General features: G+C 40.8%; 1 protein-coding gene and 1 long non-coding RNA gene across 3 annotated transcripts in view; one reads left to right on the plus strand and one right to left on the minus strand.

Moving 5' to 3' along the window:
- Positions 1-4,745: 4,745 nt before the first annotated feature.
- Positions 4,746-25,586, plus strand: part of LOC125272175 (von Willebrand factor A domain-containing protein 7-like) — a 46,409-nt gene continuing 25,568 nt past the window's right edge. Inside the window, exons 1-3 of one of the 2 annotated variants that reach the window (XM_048196845.1) lie at positions 4,746-4,937; positions 24,890-25,081; positions 25,236-25,514. In XM_048196845.1, the coding sequence (XP_048052802.1) occupies positions 24,890-25,081; positions 25,236-25,514 (471 nt within the window). In that variant the 5' untranslated portion in view covers positions 4,746-4,937. Of the gene's footprint in view, positions 4,938-23,382; positions 23,416-24,889; positions 25,082-25,235; positions 25,515-25,586 lie in introns of those variants that run through there. The other variant, XM_048196844.1, reaches the window with a different exon arrangement.
- Positions 6,752-8,073, minus strand: LOC125272226. The gene is made up of 3 exons (XR_007185790.1): positions 7,824-8,073; positions 7,593-7,674; positions 6,752-7,088 (listed from the first exon to the last, which is right to left on the minus strand). It is a non-coding gene; the product is annotated as an uncharacterized LOC125272226 (long non-coding RNA).

Below are 25,586 nucleotides of genomic sequence, written 5' to 3' on the forward strand. Positions count from 1 at the left end.
TGTTTCTCTTTGCTCAACCCTGGTAAAGCTGGCTCACGAAACACACCAAGGTTTGGTTAGAACCAAACAAAGGCTACATGAACAGAACTGGTGGCTGAAAGTGGATTTGTTAGTTCACTCAGTGATTTCAACCTGTCTTACTTGTCAACTCAATTGGTTAGAACCAAACAAAGGCTACGTTAATGGAACTGGTGGCCGAAAGTGGATTTGTTAGTTCACTCAGTGATTTCAACCTGTCTTACTTGTCAACTCAATGATAAAACTGCGAAGATGGCTCCTGCTCCATTACAACCTGTAGAGTTTCCAGATGGACCTTGGCAAAAACTGGGTCTTGATATCGTCAGACCTTTCGAACATGCTACATCAGGTTGGCCAGAAGTTGCTTTTTCTTCACACGTCACTACTGAGGTTGTTACTTCTTTCTTACATTCTGTCTTTGCACGGGAAGGAAACCCATTGTTTGTTGTTACGGACAATGGACCTCAGTTTCTATCTTCAGTTTTTTCGGATTTTCTTTCTGAACATGGCATCAAACACCTGCATACAAGTGTGTATCACCCACAAGGAAATGGTGCGATTGAACGCTGGAACAGTACTGAGCGCTGTTTGGGTGGCAGAGAAGGCCACCTTATCTGCTTCCTTGGTCTCTGTCAAATGCAGCCAGAGATGGTGCTCTAATACGACCAGGCTGGCCATTGAGTGCCGGATGGCCTGGGCTGTGGCCTTCATAGCGCGCAGGGCCAGGTCCGTGGCGCTGCACAGCTCTTTGAAGGCGGGAGCATTAATTCCAGACTCATCCAGAGAGCAGAGGAGTTTGGCCTGGAACACTTGAAGAATGGCCATGCTGAAGCTACCTGGCCTGCCAATGAGTAGGCCCTGCCGGCGAGAGCAGAGGTTGTCCTGCATGGCTTGGATGGAAGAGCCTGCTTGTTTTTCCATCCAACAGCAGCAGGATGGCAGAGGTGAGCAGCCACTGCTTCGTCCAGGGGCGGCATCTGCTCATAGCCCTTTTCCTGAGAGCCGTCCACGGAGGTGAGAGATGCAGAGGTGGTCAGCTTGGTCAGCTTGTCGTGAACTTCAGGAAAGAATGGGGCAGCACGCTGACGAGGGGGCTGGCGACAACCTGGCAGAAACCACTCGTCTAAGCGGCTGCGTGTGGGCTCCTCTGGGAGCGCCCATTTGTGGTCGAGCTTCTCGATGGCCCTGGAGAGGACGTGAAAAAACTCAGCGTCCATCCCTGCCCTGGTGTCGATGGGCTAAAAAAAGATGGCAAGGGGGTGGGGTCTTCGGAGTCGCCGCCCCACTCCTCTGTTTCAAAAGCCTCCAATGACATGCTGTCATCAAGCGGCTCGTCCTCTGAACTACCAAAGGACACCATGTCCCTCGCTTCAGCCGAGGGACGCAGGTCTGGGCGGGAGAAAAGGACAAGAGATGGCTCTCTGTGTGGAGAGAGTGAGGCACGTGGGGGAGGAGCCATCGTGAGCTCGCTCATGTCCAGGCGCTGAACCTCTTTAGCCTGCTGTTTCTTCCTCGCAGGCACCTGGGAGGAAGAGAACGGGAGGGCCCGGGGGGCGGGACCGCTTTCTGAGAAGAAAGCTATCCGTAAGCGCAGAGAGGCCAGACACATGTTTTTACAGTGAACATTTTGACACAAAATGATAACTGCAAATCCACGTTTCTCTGCCTAAAGTCCAGTTCCCTGTTGAAAAAAACAGCATATGCTGGTAAGGTAGGTTTTGAAGCTGGTATGCTGGTTTGAGCTGGTTTATGCTGGTCCTATGCTGGTCCATGAGCAGCATAGGATCAGCTCAGGATCAGCTCAGGACCAGCATGGACCAGCATAGGACCAACTTAGGACCAGCATGGACCAGCATAGGACCAACTTAGGACCTGCATGGACCAGCACAGGACCAGCACTTGACCAGCATAAACCAGCTCAAACCAGCATACCAGCTTCAAAACCTACCTGAACCAGCATATGCTGTTTTTTTCAACAGGGCAATTGTTTCTGTGAATTGCAGCAATCTATTTGCTTTTTTTCTGTAGCTTTCGGTAGTCTGTAAAAATCTACCTCTGATTTTGTCTCAAAGCTATTTGTACAGTCAGTCACAAAGCTCTCCCATTTTGGATGCGTTTTCTGTTTGGAAACCAATACTGCCACTTAATGTAACCGCAGTCATAACGGCCGACTGTGACATCACATGCATACCCTCTATATTTAAAATATATTATAAAATGTATTTTATTCCTGTGATGGCAAAGCAGAATTTTCATCATCATTACTTCAGTCTTCGGTGTCACATGATCCTTCAGAAATCATTCTAATATGCTCATTTGGTGCTTCACTAATTTTGTGCATAAAAAAATATTTTCAAAATTAAAATACAAGCTAATTTGACAGTGACAATAATAATTTAACTAAGTAGATCACTGTTACAGTCTCAGTCTGTCACGGTTCATGGGTTCACTTACTCGCCCTCGTGTGGTTGTGGTGTGTGTTGCATGGTTACTGATTGTGTGGGTGTCACCCACCTGATTGATTGTGATGTGCTGCCAGCCGTGTCTTGTTCTGTGTGTGCTTTATCTTGTGCGTGTCTACATGGCGTCTTTGTCAGTTCGTTGCAGGCTGTCCCGCTGTTGTGTTTCTGTGTTTCACCTCCTGTTATCCTGGGGTTCTGGATCTCCGTCTTGTGCCCGCGTCTGGGTTGGATTATTCCTTGGCTTCTGATACCCATTGCAGCCCTGCGCCACCCAGTTCATCTGTTTCAACACACCACGGCGTCAGCTCGTCTTTGTGACTGCAACGACTGTCCTTTTTGGAGTGAAGTTATTGTACAACGTATTCTGTCAATAAATCCTGTTTTACTTGCACCTGGATCCTCTCTCTGTGTTCATTTCCTGACACAGTCACATTCAGTTGTCATATGCCACATGATCTCCTTTGTTCTGTTTTCCCGCCATCATCAGTCACCATGGACACTAACTTGATTGTCACAGCCAGCTGTTTGTCACTTTGGTTAATTGCTCTGTGTATTTAAGTTCCTGTTTTCCCTATGTTCATTGTCTGGTCTCGTCTTTAGTGAGTCGTGTTGTGTTTCTGCTTGTACATGTTGGATCTGTGAAGTAAAGACTTATTTTGTAGCTTATCTCCTTCGTCGTGAGTTTCTTGTGCAAGCAACTTCTAACAGAAGACTGGACCTAACAAAAGTGATTATAAGCGTTGCGCTTATAAAAGTTTTTTTCCCAGTTTCATGTTCAGTGTTTTGTTTTCCATTTTGTTATCACCCTGTTGGCACCATGGACACTGCACCAGTTCTACTAATGTGCCTTGAGCAGTGAACCCGCTCCCTCGAGGAACATTTAATGGATAACTTGTTCCTAGCCCCTCTCACCACCTTCCCGGATGACATCCTGTGCTCGTTCCTGTTCAACGGACTCAACATCTCCACAAGAGCACAGTTATCCGGGAGGGGTCCTCGGGGGAGCTTCCAGGAATCTGTGGAGTGGGTGCTGGCGTCCTGTGGATCGCCGCTCACTGTCGGACCTGTCAATGATGACGCCAGCCCCACTCACAACCCAGTGCACAACCAAGACCAGCCAGACGGTGAGGATCGGCAGCTTGAGCCCACTGCAGGCCACGTGAGGGACTCCGCCGAGACGTTTGAGTCAGCGCCTGTTGAAGCGACCGAGCCGAACAACATGATGGAACCTGAGTAACATGAGTCTGACCGAGAGTGAGTTTCTGGATAATGCATGGGACTTATGTCATTTTGGAGATATTGAACCTTTTGATCTATTATCGGAATCTGTCAATCATGTCCCCAGTTCTCTGTCCCCACCCATCCTCCCTCTCCCACCACCACTCCAAAATGACTTTGAGACTGTTTTATTTCATGTGGATATCTGTACTACCCTTCAAGATCCTCTTCAGTCCCCAACCAGTTCTGCTACCCTGTCTTCGCTGTCTCTCATCAGCCCCTCTGCTCCACCTCTACCTCCTCTCAGTGGCGCGGTTACACCGCTGGACTGCTGGGAGTCATCTCCTCCAGGGCTTCGGGAGCCCGTGGCTCCGCCTCCAACCTCTGCATACTCCACTCCACTTCAACCCGACGTCCTGACTCCCACGCCTGCGCTCCTACCACCCTCGGTGTCAGCAGTGACCATCGGACTTTCGGCTTCGCTGGACTCCCTTGGTACGTCGGCTCCGCTTCGGTCAGACTCCGCTCTACCTACGCCACGGACTTACGGGCCGTTCGCTGCCCTCCACCCCTTTCGGCTGCGGCTAGCTCCGCCCTCCCTCAGGCTCCACCTCCACCCTCGGTCGCCCCAGCTCAACCTCAGCCCTCCGGATCCCGGCTTCCACCTCGGGGGGGTCGTCGCTGCAGCCCCGTCACGGTCGTCGAGGTCATCAGTGTCCTGTCGCAGCATCAGCTCTCTGGCTATGTAGTGGGCTCCACATCCCACGTCGACATTGCTTCCTTTGGTTAATTGCTCTGTGTATTTAAGTTCCTGTTTTCCCTATGTTCATTGTCCGGTCTCGTCTTTAGTGAGTTGTGTTGCGTTTCTGCTTGTACCTGTTGAATCTGTGAAGTAAAGACTTATTTTGTAGCTTATCTCCTTCATCATGTGTTTCCTGCGCAAGCAACTTGTAACAATCACAATGTTCAAAGAGCTTACAACAGAAAGTTTCTCAACAATTTCAAAAAAGAAGGAAGAAGTAAAGAATGTGAAAACACGCAAATAGGAAGCTGTGGTGAATACTGATAATCAGATAAAGTTTGAAGTTACACAACCTCTGTCAACTTAACTGCATTTACAGTAATACTCTAATGAACTGTCTTAGTCTCTTAACTGTGTTAGTTTGAGATTTCTGCTGTCGTTATTTTGACTTCACAACACTTTCATCCAAGACTTCTCTACAATAACATCATCCTGAGGTATGTTTAAATTTTGTCTTGCCTATGTGCATGGATGATTGTAAGCATTTTGAGTCACAGCATTTATCATTGTCTACATTTTGTTTTAACTTGTTATTTCTGAGTCAAAAACCAGACCAAGTCTGAAACAAAATGTTTATCAAAAAATTCACACATTCTCTTGCATAGTATTTAAAATACATCAATTTGATATTAGTTTGCATTATATAGGCTTTCATAAAGATACATTATAGTGTTGAAATCAAGACTCATTTGTATAGTTTACAATGACAATAAAGCTTTTTTTATTATTAGGAGTGCAAAACTTACAACATAGGGTGAACACAAAACACAACAACTCTTTCTCGGGGTTTTTTTCTCCTTCTCATTCACAGTACAGTTACTATTTGTATGTATGCCTAAGCTGAGGTGGTGCATTAAAAGAAGGGTGTGGTGCATTAAAATCAGCATTCTGTGCTTTAAAATCATGTGTGGTATATGTTAGGTGTTGATTTGATTTGGTTATATTTTTATATTTTAGATATTTATATTATTATTTTATTTATTTATTTATTTAATTTTAATTATTAAAGATATACATTATACCATTACCGTCCTTATATCAAGCAAAATATCACATCGCCATCATTCCATTACTACTAAATGTTTCAATGATATTGATAATATTAATAACAATAATGTCAATAATAATTATAATAATGAAAATACTCACAATATTACTAAAACCTTGTATAAATATGTATAATAATAAATGAATACATAATTAATTAGGATGAGTGTGTCAGTTGCATTTATATTTGTAATAGTTGAATAATAGTTGAAGGAGGTCTGATCTGGAGTGTTGTGGTTCCGATATACAGTTGTAATGAGGTGAAAAATATTCTAGGGAGATGTAGTCTGTGAGCAAATTTTTCCAATGTGTTATGTGAATAGTGTTTCAGGATTTCCAGTTCAAGAAGATAGTTTTCTTGGCGATCGCTAAGGCTACAAGGAGCATCCTTTTGTTTGTTATTTCCTGATTTAGAGTTGATAGATCACCCAGTAGACAGAATAAGGGGGATAATGGGATGCGGCAGCCCAGGAGGCGGGATAGGGATTCAGTGACATCTTTCAAAAAGTGTTTAATGGGTGGGCAGTGCCATGTGGCGTGCATATATGTGTCTGGACAGTTTTGTGAGCAGTGTGAGCAAATTTCTGATGTGAATCCCATTTTAGACAGCCTTTCCCCAGTGTAGTGTGTTCTATGAAGAGTCTTATACTATATGAGCTGAAGGTTGGCGTTTTTAGTCATGGAATAAATATTTTTTACAAATTTGAGTCCAGAAGTCTGTATCAAGAGCAATCGAAAGGTCTTCTTCCCATTTGATTGTTGGTAAAGTTATAATTTTGTATATTTTGGAAAGTAATTTTTTCGGGGAGGATATATTAACTAAATCTGCTAATGTTGTAGAAAGGTGAAGATTGATAGTTCTATTGTTGATTTTGAATAAAACAGCTGATTTGTGTTGCAGATAATTCAAGAATTGATTGCTCCCGATCGAATTGATTGCTCTGACCGTACTCCTGGATTAAGTAGGAAAATGAAACAAAGTTGTTAGACTGAAAAATGTGATTTATATGTGTGTTGCCCTTTTGTGCCCATTTATGGAAATTGAGTGTTTTTTTTTTTTTTTTTTTTTGCTTGTGAAATCAGGGTGTTCCAGAGTGGTGTGAGTTTAGATGGGGCCTGATTGGAGTTTGTGATTTGATGATATTTCTACCAGGCTGTCAGAGCAGAGGCTATTGTCAATGCTTTGAAGCATGGGTGATGTTTAATGGACTGACTGAGAAAAGGGATGTCTGATATGTGCAAGTTTTTGCAGAGTGATATATCTAGCCATATAAGGTCTGTCTGAGTGGGGTGAATCCATTTATATATTGTTTTACGGTATGAATTTTGATCTTAACACCTTTTAACCTTATTATTTATTATTCTCAGGTTAGGTAAAGTAAGTCGAGTCTGGCCTAAATTATAAGCATTTTAAATTACTTACAATTTGGTCAGAAGACTCTGCAATTGAAGCAGTTTTACTCTGGTTGTGTTTTGTTGCTCTCAAAGATGACAATACAGGTGGAGCAGGTCTCAGGAAGGTTTATTCTGAAGAAGCAGGTCTGCAGAAATACACAGAGCACAATTAATGTTTTTTGGGATACACGTCTCTCCCCTTCAGTGATCCATACAGCATGGAAAAAGCAGCACTCTTGTTTGAAGAGCGAGAGAAAGCACAACCGACCTCGTCAATATTTACTCAATTAACAGTTACAAAACATAAGACAAATAGTATAAATCAAATAAATCAAGATAATTAAGATAAAACAAACAAATAAAGTAAGTCACAAAATACATGTCACCATTATATGGCATATGAAATATATACAAAAAAAGAAAATATAGTTCCTCACCGCGTACTCGCATCAGTAAATTAATTAAATGGGGGGAAATGTGAAAAGTTACAGATTTTGCACAATTTAAATTGAAAATATTAAATTTGATAACATCACGTTTGCATACAGACCTCACTCTTTTTTTTTTGTATCTATCAAACTCGTATAAACTTGATAGTAAACACATTTCAAACATTTCTCAACATATAATACAATAAACAACGAACATACCTGCAGAAATACACAGAGCACAATTAATGTTTTTTGGGATACACGTCTCTCCCCTTCAGTGATCCATACAGCATGGAAAAAGCTAGTAAGCAAAACCAATCTCAGTAAAATGTTCAAAATACAATTCAATGCGTTACATTTCATGAAATCACCGTCTTACATTACACTTAAACATTATTTATCTCATGAAATAATCGATGATATTGTTTACACTTTGAGAAATCTCCTTACCAGCACTCTTGTTTGAAGAGCGAGAGAAAGCACAACCGACCTCGTCAATAGCAAATGTGCTTCTAAAGATGGCGCTGTTCACACATCGCACGAGGTATTGTGTGCGTCACCATTATGTGCCCCATAAAATATTCTGCATTAACGGTTCCTACTCGAATTAATTATGCATGTTATGCCTCATTATAACTCTGAACACAAACATGAGAATATAAGAAAATAACAAGTTTTGATGAAGTTCATTAACATTATTCTTTATATATATATATATATATATATATATATATATATATATATATATATATATTGTAATATTTGAACCAGCTACATTCTCCCCGCTGAACTTCACAAAACTTGTTCAATACGGATAAATAGCTGATCAAGAAGCCACACACAGAATAAAAACTCAACTGACATTCAATACACTCAACACAGCAACATATGCTTCCCAACCTACAGGGAAAGTGACCCAAGCAGGGTGATCAGGCCTACTAAGAGAACACTTGTGAATAGGGTGCCCCAAACACCACTACTATGATTTCAATGTGACAGCTACTTTTAAATGAAGCTGAAGGTTTTCTGAATGTTGGTCTTCTCAACTTGATGTAAATTAAGTAACCTCAAAAGAAACACTAATATAATCTATGTAACAGTTTCATCATCTTATGTCAATAAAGACCTGGTAACCCCATTGACTGAACTGCTTGTCTTCATGTTTTGGGTCATGTTCTGAATCAACCTGTTCATAGGTTTCACAAGCCTGCCAAATCTGGTTCTGACTTGGGTCACCACATGATTAGGGAGTGAATCCACAGGATAAGAGGTCTGACATCAACATCAATTGAACCTCCCACAGATGCAGATACTGTATCACAAGTCAATCCTCCTTTACTTGAATTGGAAATGCTGTCACATTCCAAGTGTTCCTCCTGCGTTGCTGGAAACACAGATTGCGCAGACTCAGGATCAACTGTTAATGGGGGACGCTCTTTGTCTTAGAGGATATACTGCTCAGGTTATCATCTGGAGCTACAGTCCCTGCTACCCAGCTGGCAGTTCGATCTGCATTGCTGCTTTCAGACATGGGCATTACAGCATCACTCAAAGCTACTCCGCTACAGTCATCAGCTGGTTCACTGCCGTCACTGAATGAGGGTTCATCTTCCTCAGCCTCAATTGGCAGAAAGTTAACCTGAAGGAGCAAGTTCCTATGAACAGTCTTTTCTTGACCAGTGTGGGTGTTGCGTATACGGTAGGTGTGACATTGAGGATTCAAGGCAACAACTGTGTATGGGGTGGCTTCCCACTTATCCGCCAATTTCTTGCGACCACGTTCGCCTTTGTTAGCAAGTAAGACTTGATCCCCAACTTCAATGCAACTGTCCTCTTGTTGTATAGGTCTGCCTGGCGTCGCTGACTGGCCTCCATTTTTTGAGCAAGGGCCAAAGCCTCTTTCAAATCATCCCTCAATCTCCTCTAGGGCTGCACGATTAATCGCATGTATAGCATTTCGTCTAAAGCCGGCCTGATTGCTAAATCGCCATCACCGCTTTCAAATGAAGCGCATTTAATAGACGGACTGGCCTGAAAAGCCACGCATTGCGCATTCGCAGATTTCGATAATGAGCAATTGCGTGGCTTGTCCGTGAACTACGGCTCCCTATTAAAAAGCTCCGTTTAAAAACAGGTGATCGATTTAGCGGTAATCAGGGAACCGGCTTTATCGAAATCCGTGAGAATAGCTCGATTAATGCAGCCCTCCTCACGTATGCATCATAGTCAATGAGGGCATCGTCCCTCTCCACACTGCTGAACATTACATCCACTGGAAGTTTCGGAACCCTGCCGAACATCAAATAAAAGGGCGCAAACCCAGTCGACTCATGGGCTGTACAATTATAAGCAAAGGTCAACGACTGCAACATCTGTGGCCATTTCTGCTTGGCTCTAGGTGGCAATGCCCTTATCATACCACCCAGTGTTCTGTTGAATCGTTCAACATGACCATTGCCCATTGGGTGGTACGCTGTTGTCCTTGACTTTCTCACTCCAGCAACTTCCAGCAGGTCATGGATCAGCTGGCTCTCGAAATTGGCACCTTGATCCGAATGGATCCTTTCTGGGAAGCCATATACGCAGAAGTACCTATCCCACAACAGCCTTGCAACTTGTTTCGCTGACTGGTCTTTACAAGGGAAAGCGTGGGCCATCTTAGTAAAGTGGTCTGTTATGACCAGGACATCCACACTGCGACCACTGGAATTCTCCGCGGACCAAAAATCTATGCAGACCAATTCCAGGGGGCTAGATGTTTTGATGCTTTCAAGAGGAGCTCTTCCTTCAGGTTCGGGAGTTTTACTCACTACACAGCGCTTGCAACATTTAACATGCTCACGCACATCCTTTTCCAAACTGACCCAGAAAAATCTCTGTCTCACAAGGGATAAAGTCCTACCCTGGCCTTGATGCCCAGCCTCATCATGAATGCCTTGAAGAACCTGCTTCACCAGCGAACTTGGAACAACATATTGCAATCTCTTTTTTCGCATCAGGACATCCTTGCACACTCGGTATAGTATGCCGTCAAGCATTTTGAACTTCTCCCACTGTTTAAGTGTTTTAATTACCTTGTGAGTTTCTCCAGTTCTCTCACGTCTAGATGGTTTTCTTCCTCTTCTTACATAGAACAAGACTCTTGACAGGGTTGCATCGTCCTGCTGCTTTTCCTGTAAATCCCTCAATGAGAAAACCGGCAGGGGACTAGGACCTGGAGACAACAACTGGTGGGTATCCTGAGTGAGCCACTGGACCGCTCTATCCCTCGCGCCTACTTCCCACTCTGTGTGAACATCAAGGACTGCCGACACTTCAACACTGGTGAGTGAACATGATTCTGAATCTGCACAGGGGTAATGTTTAACATTACAGGTGTTTGCACTCAACCTGAAAACATCTTGTATGGAGTTCTCTCGGACTTGCTCTGCTTCTTCCAACAGCACACTGTATGGCTCAGACATCAGCCTCTGACTGACACACCCACGGATGAAGGGCTGCCTACTCAAGGCGTCTGCGACTACATTTCTACTGCCGGGTATGTATTGGATGCTAAAGCTATAAGGGGCCAGCTTGGACACCCACCTCTGCTCGCATGCATCAAGCTTTGGCTTCGTCATAATGTATGTTAAAGGATTGTTGTCCGTCCAGACAGTAAAGTCGTGCCCCTTCAACCAGTGACTAAACTTGTCACAGACGGACCACTTCAGAGCCAAAAACTCTAGACGATGAGCAGGGTATTTGGCTTGTGCACGAGTTAGAGCTTTACTGGCGAAGGCGATGGGACGTGCCTTAATCTCTCCTTCCGGGACCTGTGACAGTACAGCTCCTAACCCATCCATAGACGCATCAGTACATAGAATGAATGGTCGGCTGAAATCGGGGTGAGCCAGCACAACAGATTCTAACAGGGCTGTCTTTAGCTTTTCGAATGCCACACTGTGCTCTTGCTTCCAATCATCGGGGTTCAGTCTTTTGAATGATGCAATGCCTCTCACAGGGGTCTTCTTCCCTCTGGGTGCAGCAGTCAAAGCAAACAGTGGCTTTGCGATACTGGAGCAGTTCTGAATGAAGTTTTGATAATATAACACCATACCCAAAAAGGACTTTATCTTCTTCTGTGAAGGAGTCACTCCATCCGGCATCATCAGATCAGATACAGATATGGCAGAGATGGCGCTAACCTTGTCTGGATCTGTTGCCACTCCAGTGCCGTCAATGACATGCCCTAGAAATTTCACACTTCTTCGAAGAAAATGGCACTTCTTTGGCGCCAACTTCAGTCCATGCGCACTGAGCCTAGAAAACACCAGCTCAAGCCGCTCAATGGCCGCTTCTTCATTTGGAGCGTACACAAGAAGATCATCAAGATAGCATAAGAGAGTGAGAAAGTTCTGATCACCGAAGATGTTGATCATGAGTCGCATAAAGCTGGCTGGACTGTTACAGAGCCCTTGAGGCAGACGGTTGAATTCATATAGGCCCATTGGAGTCGTGAAGGCAGTGAACTTCTTGTCCTCTTCAGACATTACAATGTTATAAAAACCAGAGGTTAAGTCCATCGCACTAAAGATCACATTCCCTCCCAAAGCTGCCAAACAGTCCGCCTGGTGAGGCAAGGGGTGGGCATCCTTAACAGTCCGAGCATTCAGCCAACGGTAGTCAACACACACTCTGAGGTCTCCATTTTTCTTCCATACCAACACAAGAGGCGAAGCCCACTCACTATTAGACTTGCGTATGATTTCCTGTTCCTCCATCTCAGAAAGAACACTCCTTAGCTTCTGGTACTGCGCTGGTGGAACACGGCGGTATGGAAGCCTGAATGGACGATCGTCTGACAAACGAATACGGTGGACAAACTCCTTGGCTTCTCCACAATCTAGTTTGTGCTTGGAAAATACGTCCTCATGCCTCCTAATAAGCTGTACTAGCTGACTCTTCCAATAGTGGGATACTTCACACGACTCAATGTCTAAATCGCCAAGACCAAGTTTCTGAAGGCTTTCACGGAGCTCGAAAGCAGGGCAATCTCCATCTATGCCTCCATTGATGCCCTGGTTCTGCACACTCAGCATCTTATCATTCTTGCGATCAAGGTGCACATTGAGGTCTTCAACAGCCACAACAGGGAAGACGTCAGCTATTTTTGAGTTCCTTCTCAGTGTAATAGCCTTATCAAAGGGATTCATGATCCTGACTGGGACCCAACCATCACCAGACATAGAGGCAATGACTCTTCCCACCATGATGCCTTTCTTGTGGGTCTGCGCCTTAGGTGGCTCAATCACAACAGTACTTCCCATAGAAATAGGGGTGTTTGATGGAAGTTTACCCCACACGAGGTGTTCTTGTTTGGGCAACAGAGTAATGGCCTGGGCTAGTTTTGCAGTGCCCACAATATCAGGGATTTCACCACCCTTCCACCTGTTAATGCCCGACAACATGTTCAGGAACTGCTCAATTTCAGGTTCTCCAGATGTTTCAGGACGATTCATGACATTCCAATAGCCAGAGGTTTGTTTGAGCTGAGTAAGTATGAACTTAATGACATTAGTTCCCAGAATCAATTGATCTCTCTGTCCCGGGACGACTAGTGTAGGCACACTCACTAACTTGCCATACACGTCCATCTTCAGCTGATAGACTCCTTTTGGTCTGACTTTAACACCACCACAGCCAATGAGAAGAACGTCCATATGTGGCTGATCTACTTGTGCAGACATTCCCATGTTCAAAAGTTCACGCTCTGTTTCTTCATTGATCGTACATGCCATAGATCCGCTATCCAGTAGAGCTTGGACTGTGAGTTTGTCATTCAACAGAACTGAAGTATAGAACAGACTATCTGCCTTTTCCAACTTTGTGACATTCTGGAATAGGACGACACTGTTACTGGAGACAGACTTGCAACATTCATCATAAACATATAAATCATCATCCACATTGAGGGTTTGACATTTTGCACTCACATAATCCCCTCCCATACGTGAGTGTATTAGTTTCCCTGAGCGTGCAGGTCAGAAGCAGATGGACTAGCAGGGCTGACGACTTTGTGGCATTGTTTCTGCTGATGCCCAATCTCCAAGCACAACAAACATCTCCTTTCTCTCATACAATGTGAACGTGTGGAATGATTCCTATCACCGCAGACTCTGCACGGGGGAAAGCTGCGCCACTGAGTTGTTCTCGGCTGTGAGATGGGAGCATTCTGACTTGTACGCTCCAGTACCTTTTCCAGCATACTTAAGACACGCTCCAAAGTGGCAGCTTCTGAAGTTGCAGGTTCAGCAGCCTTCAAAGGACTATCAGGGACATAAACAGGAGCATCCGCCTTCATATCATCTCCCTTGGTGACAGCGTGGGGGTAGGTTGATACTTTAGCTGCAGCGACTTGGACGGTGTTAACATCATGCGTGACAGCGGACAGTTTTTTAGACTGGACTTCCCTTTGGTGTTCGTCAATGGCCTCCTGAATTTCAGTGACTGACCATTTACTGATAGGTTTACACCTAAACATACTAGAGAGGTTTGGTTCTGAACAGTTTCTGATGAACATCATCGCAATTTCAGAACTCATGTTTTTCATCTTTTCTCCTTGTTTCTGCAAATGGCTATCTGCTAATTCAGCAGCTGCATTTAATCGAACCCAGTAATCAACAGGGCACTCATTTACTTTGGGTCGTGTCGCGTAAAAGTCAGCAAGTGGTTGACATGATACAGGACTTTCACTGAAGTAACGTCTCAACACATCGTAGATGGTCTCAGGGGAGATGGCTTCGTTAGGGCTGCTTTTGAGTCTGACCTTGACAATACTCTTGGCCCTGCCTAGCAGGTGGCTCAGTATCTCATCTACCTGATCTGTGTCAGAGCAATCCGCTTTGTGGAGATACAATTCCATCAACTCAATCCATTCTTGAACTGCGTATTTGTCTGTTCCATCTCCTCTAAACATTGGAGGCTCTTTGACATCTGGCTTGACTATCAGGCTGACATTAGTTAGATTTCGGCCTGCGTTAGAGGGTTCTGGTGCAACAGCACTGAATGGGACTGAACTGGAGGGGGTGACTGGGCTTTGACTAGTTAATAGCCGGGTGACGATGGAATCACCTATCTGACTGCCTAATTCACCAATAAGTTCACGTAACTGCTGTGCAATGTTATCATTTGCATCACTAGGAGTGGAGGCAGTCGGCCCAATAGGTTGATCTAGTAGGGTATCATGTGATTGAGGACTATAAGCTAACACTCTAGGTTTACCAACGGCAGTTTCTTCCACCCCCAACAACCCTCTGCCCCTCCCCAGATATGGCGTTGTCATATCAGAGTCTTTCCATGCCCCGGCCATGGTGTAAATATATGACAGTGACAGAATAAACACAAAAGAAAACTGGCCTCATTCAATGTCCAGTAAGTATGATGAGGAAAAAGACAACAGTTCAATATGTCAGTCCACGGAAAAAGGTCTCTCTGTTTTTTTTTTTTTTTTTTTTTTGGTTTACAGTTACCAGAACAATGGTGAAATCGATTCCTCGATCTCCAGATGCAGCATCAATACGTCACGAACACGTTGCACAACTCCGGCGATCGGCTGCGGCTGATCCAGTTGATCCAGTAGGTCACGGCACCATTTTTATGTAGCAGTTTTACTCTGGTTGTGTTTTGTTGCTCTCAAAGATGACAATACAGGTGGAGCAGGTCTCAGGAAGGTTTATTCTGAAGAAGCAGGTCTGCTGAAATACACAGAGCACAATTAATGTTTTTTGGGATACACGTCTCTCCCCTTCAGTGATCCATACAGCATGGAAAAAGCAGCACTCTTGTTTGAAGAGCGAGAGAAAGCACAACCGACCTCGTCAATAGCAAATGTGCTTCTCAAGAAGGCAATTTACTCAATTAACAGTTACAAAACATAAGACAAATAGTATAAATCAAATAAATCAAGATAATTAAGATAAAACAAACAAATAAAGTAAGTCACAAAATACATGTCACCATTATATGGCATATGAAATATATACAAAAAAAGAAAATATAGTTCCTCACCGCGTACTCGCATCAGTAAATTAATTAAATGGGGGGAAATGTGAAAAGTTACAGATTTTGCACAATTTAAATTGAAAATATTAAATTTGATAACATCACGTTTGCATACAGACCTCACTCTTTTTTTTTTGTATCTATCAAACTCGTATAAACTCAATAGTAAACACATTTCAAACATTACTCAACATATAATACAATAAACAACGAACATACCTGCAGAAATACACAGAGCACAATTAATGTTTTTTGAGATACACGTCTCTCCCCTTCAGTGATCCATACAGCATGGAAAAAGCTAGTAAGCAAAACCAATCTCAGTAAAATGTTCAAAATACAATTCAATGCGTTACATTTCATGAAATCACCGTCTTACATTACACTTAAACATTATTTATCTCATGAAATTAATCGATGATATTGTTTACACTTTGAGAAATCTCCTTACCAGCACTCTTGTTTGAAGAGCGAGAGAAAGCACAACCGACCTCGTCAATAGCAAATGTGCTTCTAAAGATGGCGCTGTTCACACATCGCACGAGGTATTGTGTGCGTCACCATTATGTGCCCCATAAAATATTCTGCATTAACGGTTCCTACTCGAATTAATTATGCATGTTATGCCTCATTATAACTCTGAACACAAACATGAGAATATAAGAAAATAACAAGTTTTGATGAAGTTCATTAACATTATTCTTTATATATATATATATATATATATATATATATTGTAATATTTGAACCAGCTACACAATGTTCCCTCTAAGCTGCGCGCGTGCGCGGCCGCGCACTTCTTAAGCCGCGGCCGCGCAGAAGAAATAATTGCCGCGCAGAGAACAGACATGAAAATGATTGTAGTAGTTTAAATGAGAAATAATTGCAGTGCTCTGGACAACCGCTATAGAGTTGGAACCGGTGAATGCGGTTTACAGGTTTCATAGAAGAGAACGATTGAGCACGTGTGAGCTGGCTGGCCCTGAGCCAAATCAGTCGCGAATACTGTCATGTTTGCGGACTGAATACCTCAATACGAGAGGCAACGCGAAACGAAAAGAAATAAAACGTCATGTTTTAATGAAAAGTGGTGGAAATAACGGATGAATGGCAGAGAATGCTAACAAAACTCTGAGACATTTACAATCACACTCCCACCACAGGTGAAGCTTGCAAACTCAAAATACATCAGTGATATACCTCAGTTTAAATAGATTTGTGTGTGTGTGTGGTAAGGTTGCCACCCGTCCCGTGAAATACGGAATCGTCCCGTATTTACAGGCAAAATGACGCGTCCCGTATCAAGTCAATACGGGACGCGATTTGTCCCGTATTTTACATAGGTCCACATTATGCAGCATCCCATGCAAATAATTGTGTGAAGACGTGTCCTTTTCTGCCCCTGATTGGGTAATACTCGCTGCCATCGTTGGTTGATTGGTTTGTTTCAGGCAGAGCCATGGTTAAGCATAACAAATAGTTGTTTATTTTATTCACATAAGTACTTTATTTTGTATTACTTTATTTTATTCACATAGGTTTTGATTAAATATGTATTAAATATATCTCTCTTAACTCTTATTAAAGTAATGCTTATGTGTCTGACTGTACAACTTAACCTTAATAAACAAATCATACCATAACATGATTAATGTACAGCAGAACTGGACTGCCAGCACACAGAAGTGTGTGTGGTTCTGTGTGTGTGCTCAAGGACACAGAGAACTGTGGTTCTACTCCTAGAACCTTATAAGGACATCAGCCATCTTGGCTGAGTTTACTGGAGTTCAAGGACACAAAAGCCAGACCGCTTGCACCTGCGAGGCCTTGAGAAGTGTCTGGAAACTTTGGGAAAGTTACAACGTACGTCACTCAAGAAGATAACCAAACGTCTGCAATAAACAACACAAGTATAAAAGACTGATGAGTTGATTGCCTCTTCGGATACTGATACGTCAGTACCCCCAACGCCTAGAAGCCCAGAGCTGAGGACAAGAAACCCCAAGCTGAAGATGGGAAGCCCAGAGCTGACTGCACCTTTGACTCAAGAGTGAATACTGTATTTTATACTTTAATGATGAAGTTTTATTTGCCTTTACATTTTTGTTTATTATAAAAGAAAAGTAACCAATTAAAAGAAATTTAATTGATTACAAAAGCTGCCTACCTTAGCTTGATTTATAGTGTTTTAAGACTTTGAATAAGAACGTACCACAGAGGAGCAATGTTCCCTCTAATTGTTTTTCTCGCTGAGCAAAACTTTTCTCTGTTGAGCGCACATTTTGGCCACCTGAGCAAAATCATACTTTATATCAGACCTGTACAATGAACGTAAACACACACACACACACAAATGGTTTTATCATGCTACTGTAACATTTAACTTTAATGTGCGGTTTCTATTTTATTTGACCCTTGATGTAACTTAGTGATTTATCAAATAACATGTTTGAAAACAAGCAGTTCAGTCACTAAATTAAGCACATTTTAGGTTACTTGAGATTTTTTTACATTGCTGTATTAACTGTACCAGTCTTTACTGAGAAATTCTATTAAAAATAATTTCTGTCCTCCTGCAGGACAGGTTAATTCTTCATAATAATATAATATGAGCAGTTACAATGATGGTTTGGAACAACCATAATGTGTTTTTGTACAGTCAATTATTAGCAACAGACAGTGTTAAACCATCAAAATTACATGTTTATTGCTTATGAATTTCCCAGATTTTATTTACCAGGAGGTTTCAAGATTTTTCGTGGCAAGGAGCCCTAAACAATCCCCTTGTGAGATCAATTTTTTTATTAGGCTTACACTATAATATAATAAAATGTAATATTTAAGTATTTAAACTGATATACAGTATTATATCAGTTTAAATGCTTCCATTTGTTTTAATATGTTATATAGTGAAAACAAACTGAAGCATTTAAACTGATAGCTAAATATTTTTAAGAAAAGTGAACGTTAACTCTTTTATAGTTATCTAAACATCCCTGAAACCCACACCACACACTAGGGTTGCCACCTTCAATACAGAAAAATAAGGGATGCCTGCCGCAGCGGGGGCCACACCCCTCGGGGGCCAAGATAACCACGGTCCCGATGGCGTGCCAGTGGTGGTATATCATAACTTAAAACATGTTTTCATAAAAATATTAAGATTGATACCAGTGGACATTATAATAAGATATCTGCTATTGAAATCAGTGTGAACAGATGCAATCAGTCTCTCACTATCAGAACTTAAGTGGTCATATTGAATACACAGCTATGACAATAATAAACATAGGCCAACACCTGCGTTAACTCAGCTGCTGTAACCCAGGGGGGACTAGGATAAGAAATTGCTAATTAACTCAAGTAATTTTATAGAGTGATGTGAACAAAGATTTTGGCTAAAATATTTGGCATTGTTTGCAGTAACACCATCCAAACAGTGAAACCACACCTAAATGACATAATATCTACAAACATTTTTTATTTAAGTAAAACACTTAACAACATTTTTATTACTGGTAAGTAAATATATTTTTGTATTTATTTATTCCACTTTTATATAGTCTATTGTTAATTCTATAGTATTGAATGATGAATTGAATGATGTATTGAACTCTGATTGGCCGTGATTCACGGCCCGTGAACCTGAAACCAGAGCCATGAATCACGGCCAATCAGAGTCAGAGGAGGGCGGGACGCCGCCTCGCCGGTTCTTTTATCAGAGAATCCATTTGAAACTATGGCGGAGGCAGGTCCAGATTTTTTTTTTATCATCTCAATTTTTTTAATTGATAATGTTTCTTGTGCTGCCTATTAAGAAATAATATTAATTATGTACATTAATCATGTTATGGTATGATTTGTTTATTAAGGTTAAGTTGTACAGTCAGACACATAAGCATTACTTTAATAAGAGTTAAGAGAGATATATTTAATACATATTTAATCAAAACCTATGTGAATAAAATAAAGTAATACAAAATAAAGTACTTATGTGAATAAAATAAACAACTATTTGTTATGCTTAACCAATTTAAATAATTGCATCATTCAATACTATAGAATTAACAATAGACTATATAAAAGTGGAATAAATAAATACAAAAATATATTTACTTACCAGTAATAAAAATGTTGTTAAGTGTTTTACTTAAATAAGAAATGTTTGTAGATATTATGTCATTTAGGTGTGGTTTCACTGTTTGGATGGTGTTACTGCAAACAATGCCAAATATTTTAGCCAAAATCTTTGTTCACATCACTCTATAAAATTACTTGAGTTAATTAGCAATTTCTTATCCTACTCCCCTCTGGGTTACAGCAGCTGAGTTAACGCAGGTGTTGGCCTATGTTTATTATTGTCATAGCTGTGTATTCAATATGACCACTTAAGTTCTGATAGTGAGAGACTGATTGCATCTGTTCACACTGATTTCAATAGCAGATATCTTATTATAATGTCCACTGGTATCAATCTTAATATTTTTATGAAAACATGTTTTAAGTTATGATATACCACCACTGGCACGCCATCGGGACCGTGGTTATCTTGGCCCCCGAGGGGTGTGGCCCCCGCTGCGGCAGGCGTCCCTTATTTTTCTGTATTGAAGGTGGCAACCCTAGTGTGTGGTGTGGGTTTCAGGGATGTTTAGATAACTATAAAAGAGTTAACGTTCACTTTTCTTAAAAATATTTAGCTATCAGTTTAAATGCTTCAGTTTGTTTTCACTATATAACATATTAAAACAAATGGAAGCATTTAAACTGATATAATACTGTATATCAGTTTAAATACTTAAATATTACATTTTATTATATTATAGTGTAAGCCTAATAAAAAAATTGATCTCACAAGGGGATTGTTTAGGGCTCCTTGCCACGAAAAATCTTGAAACCTCCTGGTATATAAAATCTGGGAAATTCATAAGCAATAAACATGTAATTTTGATGGTTTAACACTGTCTGTTGCTAATAATTGACGGTACAAAAACACATTATGGTTGTTCCAAACCATCATTGTAACTGCTCATATTATATTATTATGAAGAATTAACCTGTCCTGCAGGAGGACAGAAATTATTTTTAATAGAATTTCTCAGTAAAGACTGGTACAGTTAATACAGCAATGTAAAAAAATCTCAAGTAACCTAAAATGTGCTTAATTTAGTGACTGAACTGCTTGTTTTCAAACATGTTATTTGATAAATCACTAAGTTACATCAAGGGTCAAATAAAATAGAAACCGCACATTAAAGTTAAATGTTACAGTAGCATGATAAAACCATTTTTGTGTGTGTGTGTGTGTTTACGTTCATTGTACAGGTCTGATATAAAGTATGATTTTGCTCAGGTGGCCAAAATGTGCGCTCAACAGAGAAAGGTTTTGCTCAGCGAGAAAAACAATAAGAGGGAACATTGCTCCTCTGTGGTACGTTCTTATTCAAAGTCTTAAAACACTATAAATCAAGCTAAGGTAGGCAGCTTTTGTAATCAATTAAATTTCTTTTAATTGGTTACTTTTCTTTTATAATAAACAAAAATGTAAAGGCAAATAAAACTTCATCATTAAAGTATAAAATACAGTATTCACTCTTGAGTCAAAGGTGCAGTCAGCTCTGGGCTTCCCATCTTCAGCTTGGGGTTTCTTGTCCTCAGCTCTGGGCTTCTAGGCGTTGGGGGTACTGACGTATCAGTATCCGAAGAGGCAATCAACTCATCAGTCTTTTATACTTGTGTTGTTTATTGCAGACGTTTGGTTATCTTCTTGAGTGACGTACGTTGTAACTTTCCCAAAGTTTCCAGACACTTCTCAAGGCCTCGCAGGTGCAAGCGGTCTGGCTTTTGTGTCCTTGAACTCCAGTAAACTCAGCCAAGATGGCTGATGTCCTTATAAGGTTCTAGGAGTAGAACCACAGTTCTCTGTGTCCTTGAGCACACACACAGAACCACACACACTTCTGTGTGCTGGCAGTCCAGTTCTGCTCCTCCTTCTCATGGACAGGCACAAACAATAACTGTACATCTCTGGCCATACAGTATAATGCATTTCTTAGAAACAAACAAATATAAATAACAATAATATTGTAATCAATGCCTAATATTTAATACATTGGCCGAATGTGTAGCAACAGACATCCAAAATCTTAACAAGGAGGCAGGGTAATTGCATTTTCTTGATATAACACAACAATATGTATTGAAGTTGGTTTGCTAGTGAGTAATGGTAAAAATGCAGTGCTTCTAATCCTCCTAAGGATTTGGGTTTTTGTAAAGTGCTTAATTTTATCCGTGGTGGTTTATTTTTCCAGTAGAATCGGGTAATGGTGGAGTCTAAAGATCTGAACCAACTGAGAGAAGGTTGGGATCATTGAGAATAAAGTTTATTTTTGGAAGTACTGTCATTTTGATTATAGTTATTCTGCCCTGGATGGAAAGTGGTAAGTTGTGCCAGCGGTGAAGGTTGTCTTCTAATGTTTTCAGTAAAGGAGTGAAGTTGAGTCCAGTCAGCTCTGACAGCCTGGAGGAAACCTTAATGCCTAAATAAGTGATGTGGCCTGTGCATAGAGGAATAGATGATACCTGGGCTACCACATCTCATTGTAGTGGAAGAATTGAAGATTTATTTCAATTTATTGCATAATCTGATATTGTAGAGTATAAATCAATGGTTTTAGTTATTTCTTGCAGAGATGATTGAGGATTTTCCAAAAAGAGTAAAATGTCATCAGCATATCAACTAATCTTATGTTGTGTTTGGGGTGTGTGGATTCCTCTGATGAGTGGCTCTGACTGATAGCTGCTGCTAAGGGTTCAATGAAGATGGTGAATAAAGAAGGAGAGAATGGGCATCCTTGCCTAGTCCCCCTGTGCAGTGTGAAGCTTTGTGATGTTAGTCCATTGGTTGTGACTGTGGCAGAAGGTGCTGTGTATAAAATTTTAATCCAATTAATAAACGACTCACCAAAGCCAAATTTTTGTAATGTGGTGAATAAAAAGTTCCAATTGACTCTGTCAAAAGCTTTTTCTGCATCTAAAGTGACTATAATGGTATTTTCCTGTTGTAGTGATGAATAATGGATTAAATCGTATAATCTGTGTGTATTGTTGGATGCCTGCCTACCTTAAATAAAATCAGTCTGATCAGGGTGGATTATGAATGGAATAATTTTTTTCAATTCTATGTGCAAGAACTTTACTGATTATTTTCATGTCTACGTTGATGAGAGATATAGGACGGTAGTTTGACGGAAGGGTTGGATCTTTAGGTTTAGGTATTAGGTTTAGGGATAAGTGAAATAGTGGCTGTGTTCATGTGCACTGGTAATCTTGAATTTTCTTTTATTTCCGTTATTGCTCTGATGAATAATGGAGATAAAATGGACCAGAAGTGTTTATAGAACTCAGCAGGGAAGCCATCAGGTCCTGGTGCTTTATTGTTAGGCATTCGACTCAGGGCGATATGGAGTTCTTTTTATATGAGTGGTTTATCTAGTGCACTGATTTGTTTGGTGTTAAATTTTGGGAGTTGAATATTATTGAAAAATGAATTAATATCATCTTGTCTTGTGTTATTATCAGATGAATAAAGTTTAGCATAGAAGTTTCGAAATATTGTATTTATTTCTTGTGGAGAGTTGGTAGGCTTCCCTGCTGAGTCCTTAATAGTTGCAATTGTTACTTTTTCTCTGTTTCTTTTAATCTGATTGGCCAAATATTTACTGGACTTGTTGCTATGATGGTAGGTTTCTTGACGGAGTCTATGAATTAGAAATTTAGTTTTTTTTATTTATGATTTCGTTTAGCAGGAATTTTTGTTTTCTTAATTCATTATATATTACTTCTGTTGTGTTATTTGCATGTAATATTTCAAGTTCTTTTATTTTATTTTCTAGTCTGATTTTTTCTTGTTTTTCTATTTTCTTTTTATGGACGGAGAATGAAATGATTTTACCTCGTAATACTGCTTTGCCTGTTTCCCGAAGTAATGAAGCTGATAACTTTGGTGAGTTGTTTATTTCTAGGAAGGATGTCCACTCTCTTTTAAGAGAACTGTCAAACTCTGGGTCTTTAAGGAGCGATATGTTAAAGCGCCATCTACTGATGTGTTTATGTAAATTAGCTGGATTCCATATGAATGTTACTGGAGCATGGTCACTGATGCTGATGGAGTGGATTTTGTGCTCAGACATATTTGGTATGATTGAATTGCTAGTTAGGAAAAAGTCTATGCGAGAGTAGGTATGATGGACCGAGAGTAGCTATGATGGAGGATTGTCAGTTAATATTCCTCAGGAGAATCTTGGTGTTGATTATGTAAACCTACTACAGTTTCATTCAGGACTGATAATGGATCTCACTTGGGCACTTGAGCATGTCATGGCCTGTCCCATGAGTCTCTCCAACAAACAACATTTACTTAGAAAACATTGAACGTGTTGTGGGAAGTTCAAAGAAAATCATGGAAAAAGTAAATTATAATGTAACAACGCAGGTGTTTACTCACCCAAGACTTAAGTAAATATTGGTCCTCAGGAGAAACTGTTTGAAAGACACAAAAATTCAGTGATTGTATAGATTGTATATGTGTAACCACATTATAGCAAAGAATTGATCAAAATAGATTTTGTTTATGACATACATTGGGGTCCAAAAGTATGAGATCACTGTAGTTTCCATTATGCTTCTATTTTGCTTCTGTTTTTCTAATTTACTATTTTTTTCCATTACAAATATCCTATAATATGAAATGTATAATAATTTGAGTGACAATGTAAAAAAAGAAGCACTCAAAAGCTCCATGAACTCCACTAGTTTGTGTAAAATCTGATTTCCATGTCTCATAACAGTTCTGCTGTTCATAATTAGTTTTCCTTTTGCATATAGATGACAGCTGTTCATAATGTATGTGTGTGTGCTTTTTAAATGTATAAACAGTGCTGAACAATGCATATGGATTGTATTGTAAGACATTTTGAAGCTCCAGGGCAATGAACAAATAAAATAAATAATAATGACACATGGAAATGTTTAACTAAATACAGACAAAAACTGAGGAGCATGGTCAGATATTTACCTACATATTATGATCAAATATGAATGATAATGACCGACTTGTTGAAGATTGAGAAAAAAGGACCTGTGAGCTACGGGTGTGGATCAAGAACCATGAGATTCATCTTTTAAAAGAGAAATTATTCCAATTTTTTTGACAACCTAATTACTAATTAACATAGTAAATTGCACCTTGAGAATTTATTTGTAAAATTCTTCAGTCTATATTCAGTTATGTATGGAACTTCAAGTATGAAGTGCATCCACAAAATATTTAAGGATATTAATGTGTAAACTTGTGTTAATGTGAAACTGTCTGTTACATACCTGTTCTCAGATATCTTTAAGTAAGCATTAGGTGTGTTCCCCCACCCCCTGACAGGCAAGCATTATTACATTACTAAATTGTATTCTTCTTGACTCAGATGATCATGAAGTCATCTGTGCCCGTCGTGGCCCTGATCGCACTAGTGGTGTCCAGGGTGCAGGCATTTCTGTCAGATGGCAGTAACGGAAACACCCATGTGACCATTACTCGTCATGCTGTGATGGCAAAGATCCAGGAGGTGTGTGAAGCAGTGGCTGAATCAGAAGGAAGAGAATTCAGAATTCATCCGGTGAGTTTATGAACAAGTAGGGGCATAAAAAGCACTATGAACATACCATGAAAATTATGCATTTCTTCTAAAGACAAACAATAGCTTTGCTTTGAGAAATGTCATGCTTACTCAAAATGATGACAAATAACTTCCTTTTTCCACTTTAACACAGGGATCATCACCCGAAGAGGTGCTGCGTGCATGTCTGGGCACGGCCACAGGTGAGGTTTCGGGAGCCAAGTTTCACACAGCACTGAATCAGATCTACATGCAGAATGGATTTGTGGACAGTGATTTCATGAGCAGTGCACCACACCACTTCCACGATGAGGCCTTCACTGAGGGGCGTAACCTCATCATTCAGGGGATTGCAGCTATTAAAGCGAATGTCCATACAGACAACCTTCAGTCTGCCAGAGAAACACTGGGGCGAGTGTGTCACACACTGCAGGTGGGTAAGAGGGAGAACTGTCAATAAAAAAAAGGGGGTATGGTTGGAGTACATATGTGAGCAGAGCACTTG

The sequence above is a fragment of the Megalobrama amblycephala genome, linkage group LG7, assembly GCF_018812025.1.
Source record: "Megalobrama amblycephala isolate DHTTF-2021 linkage group LG7, ASM1881202v1, whole genome shotgun sequence".
Lineage (NCBI taxonomy): Eukaryota > Metazoa > Chordata > Actinopteri > Cypriniformes > Xenocyprididae > Megalobrama > Megalobrama amblycephala.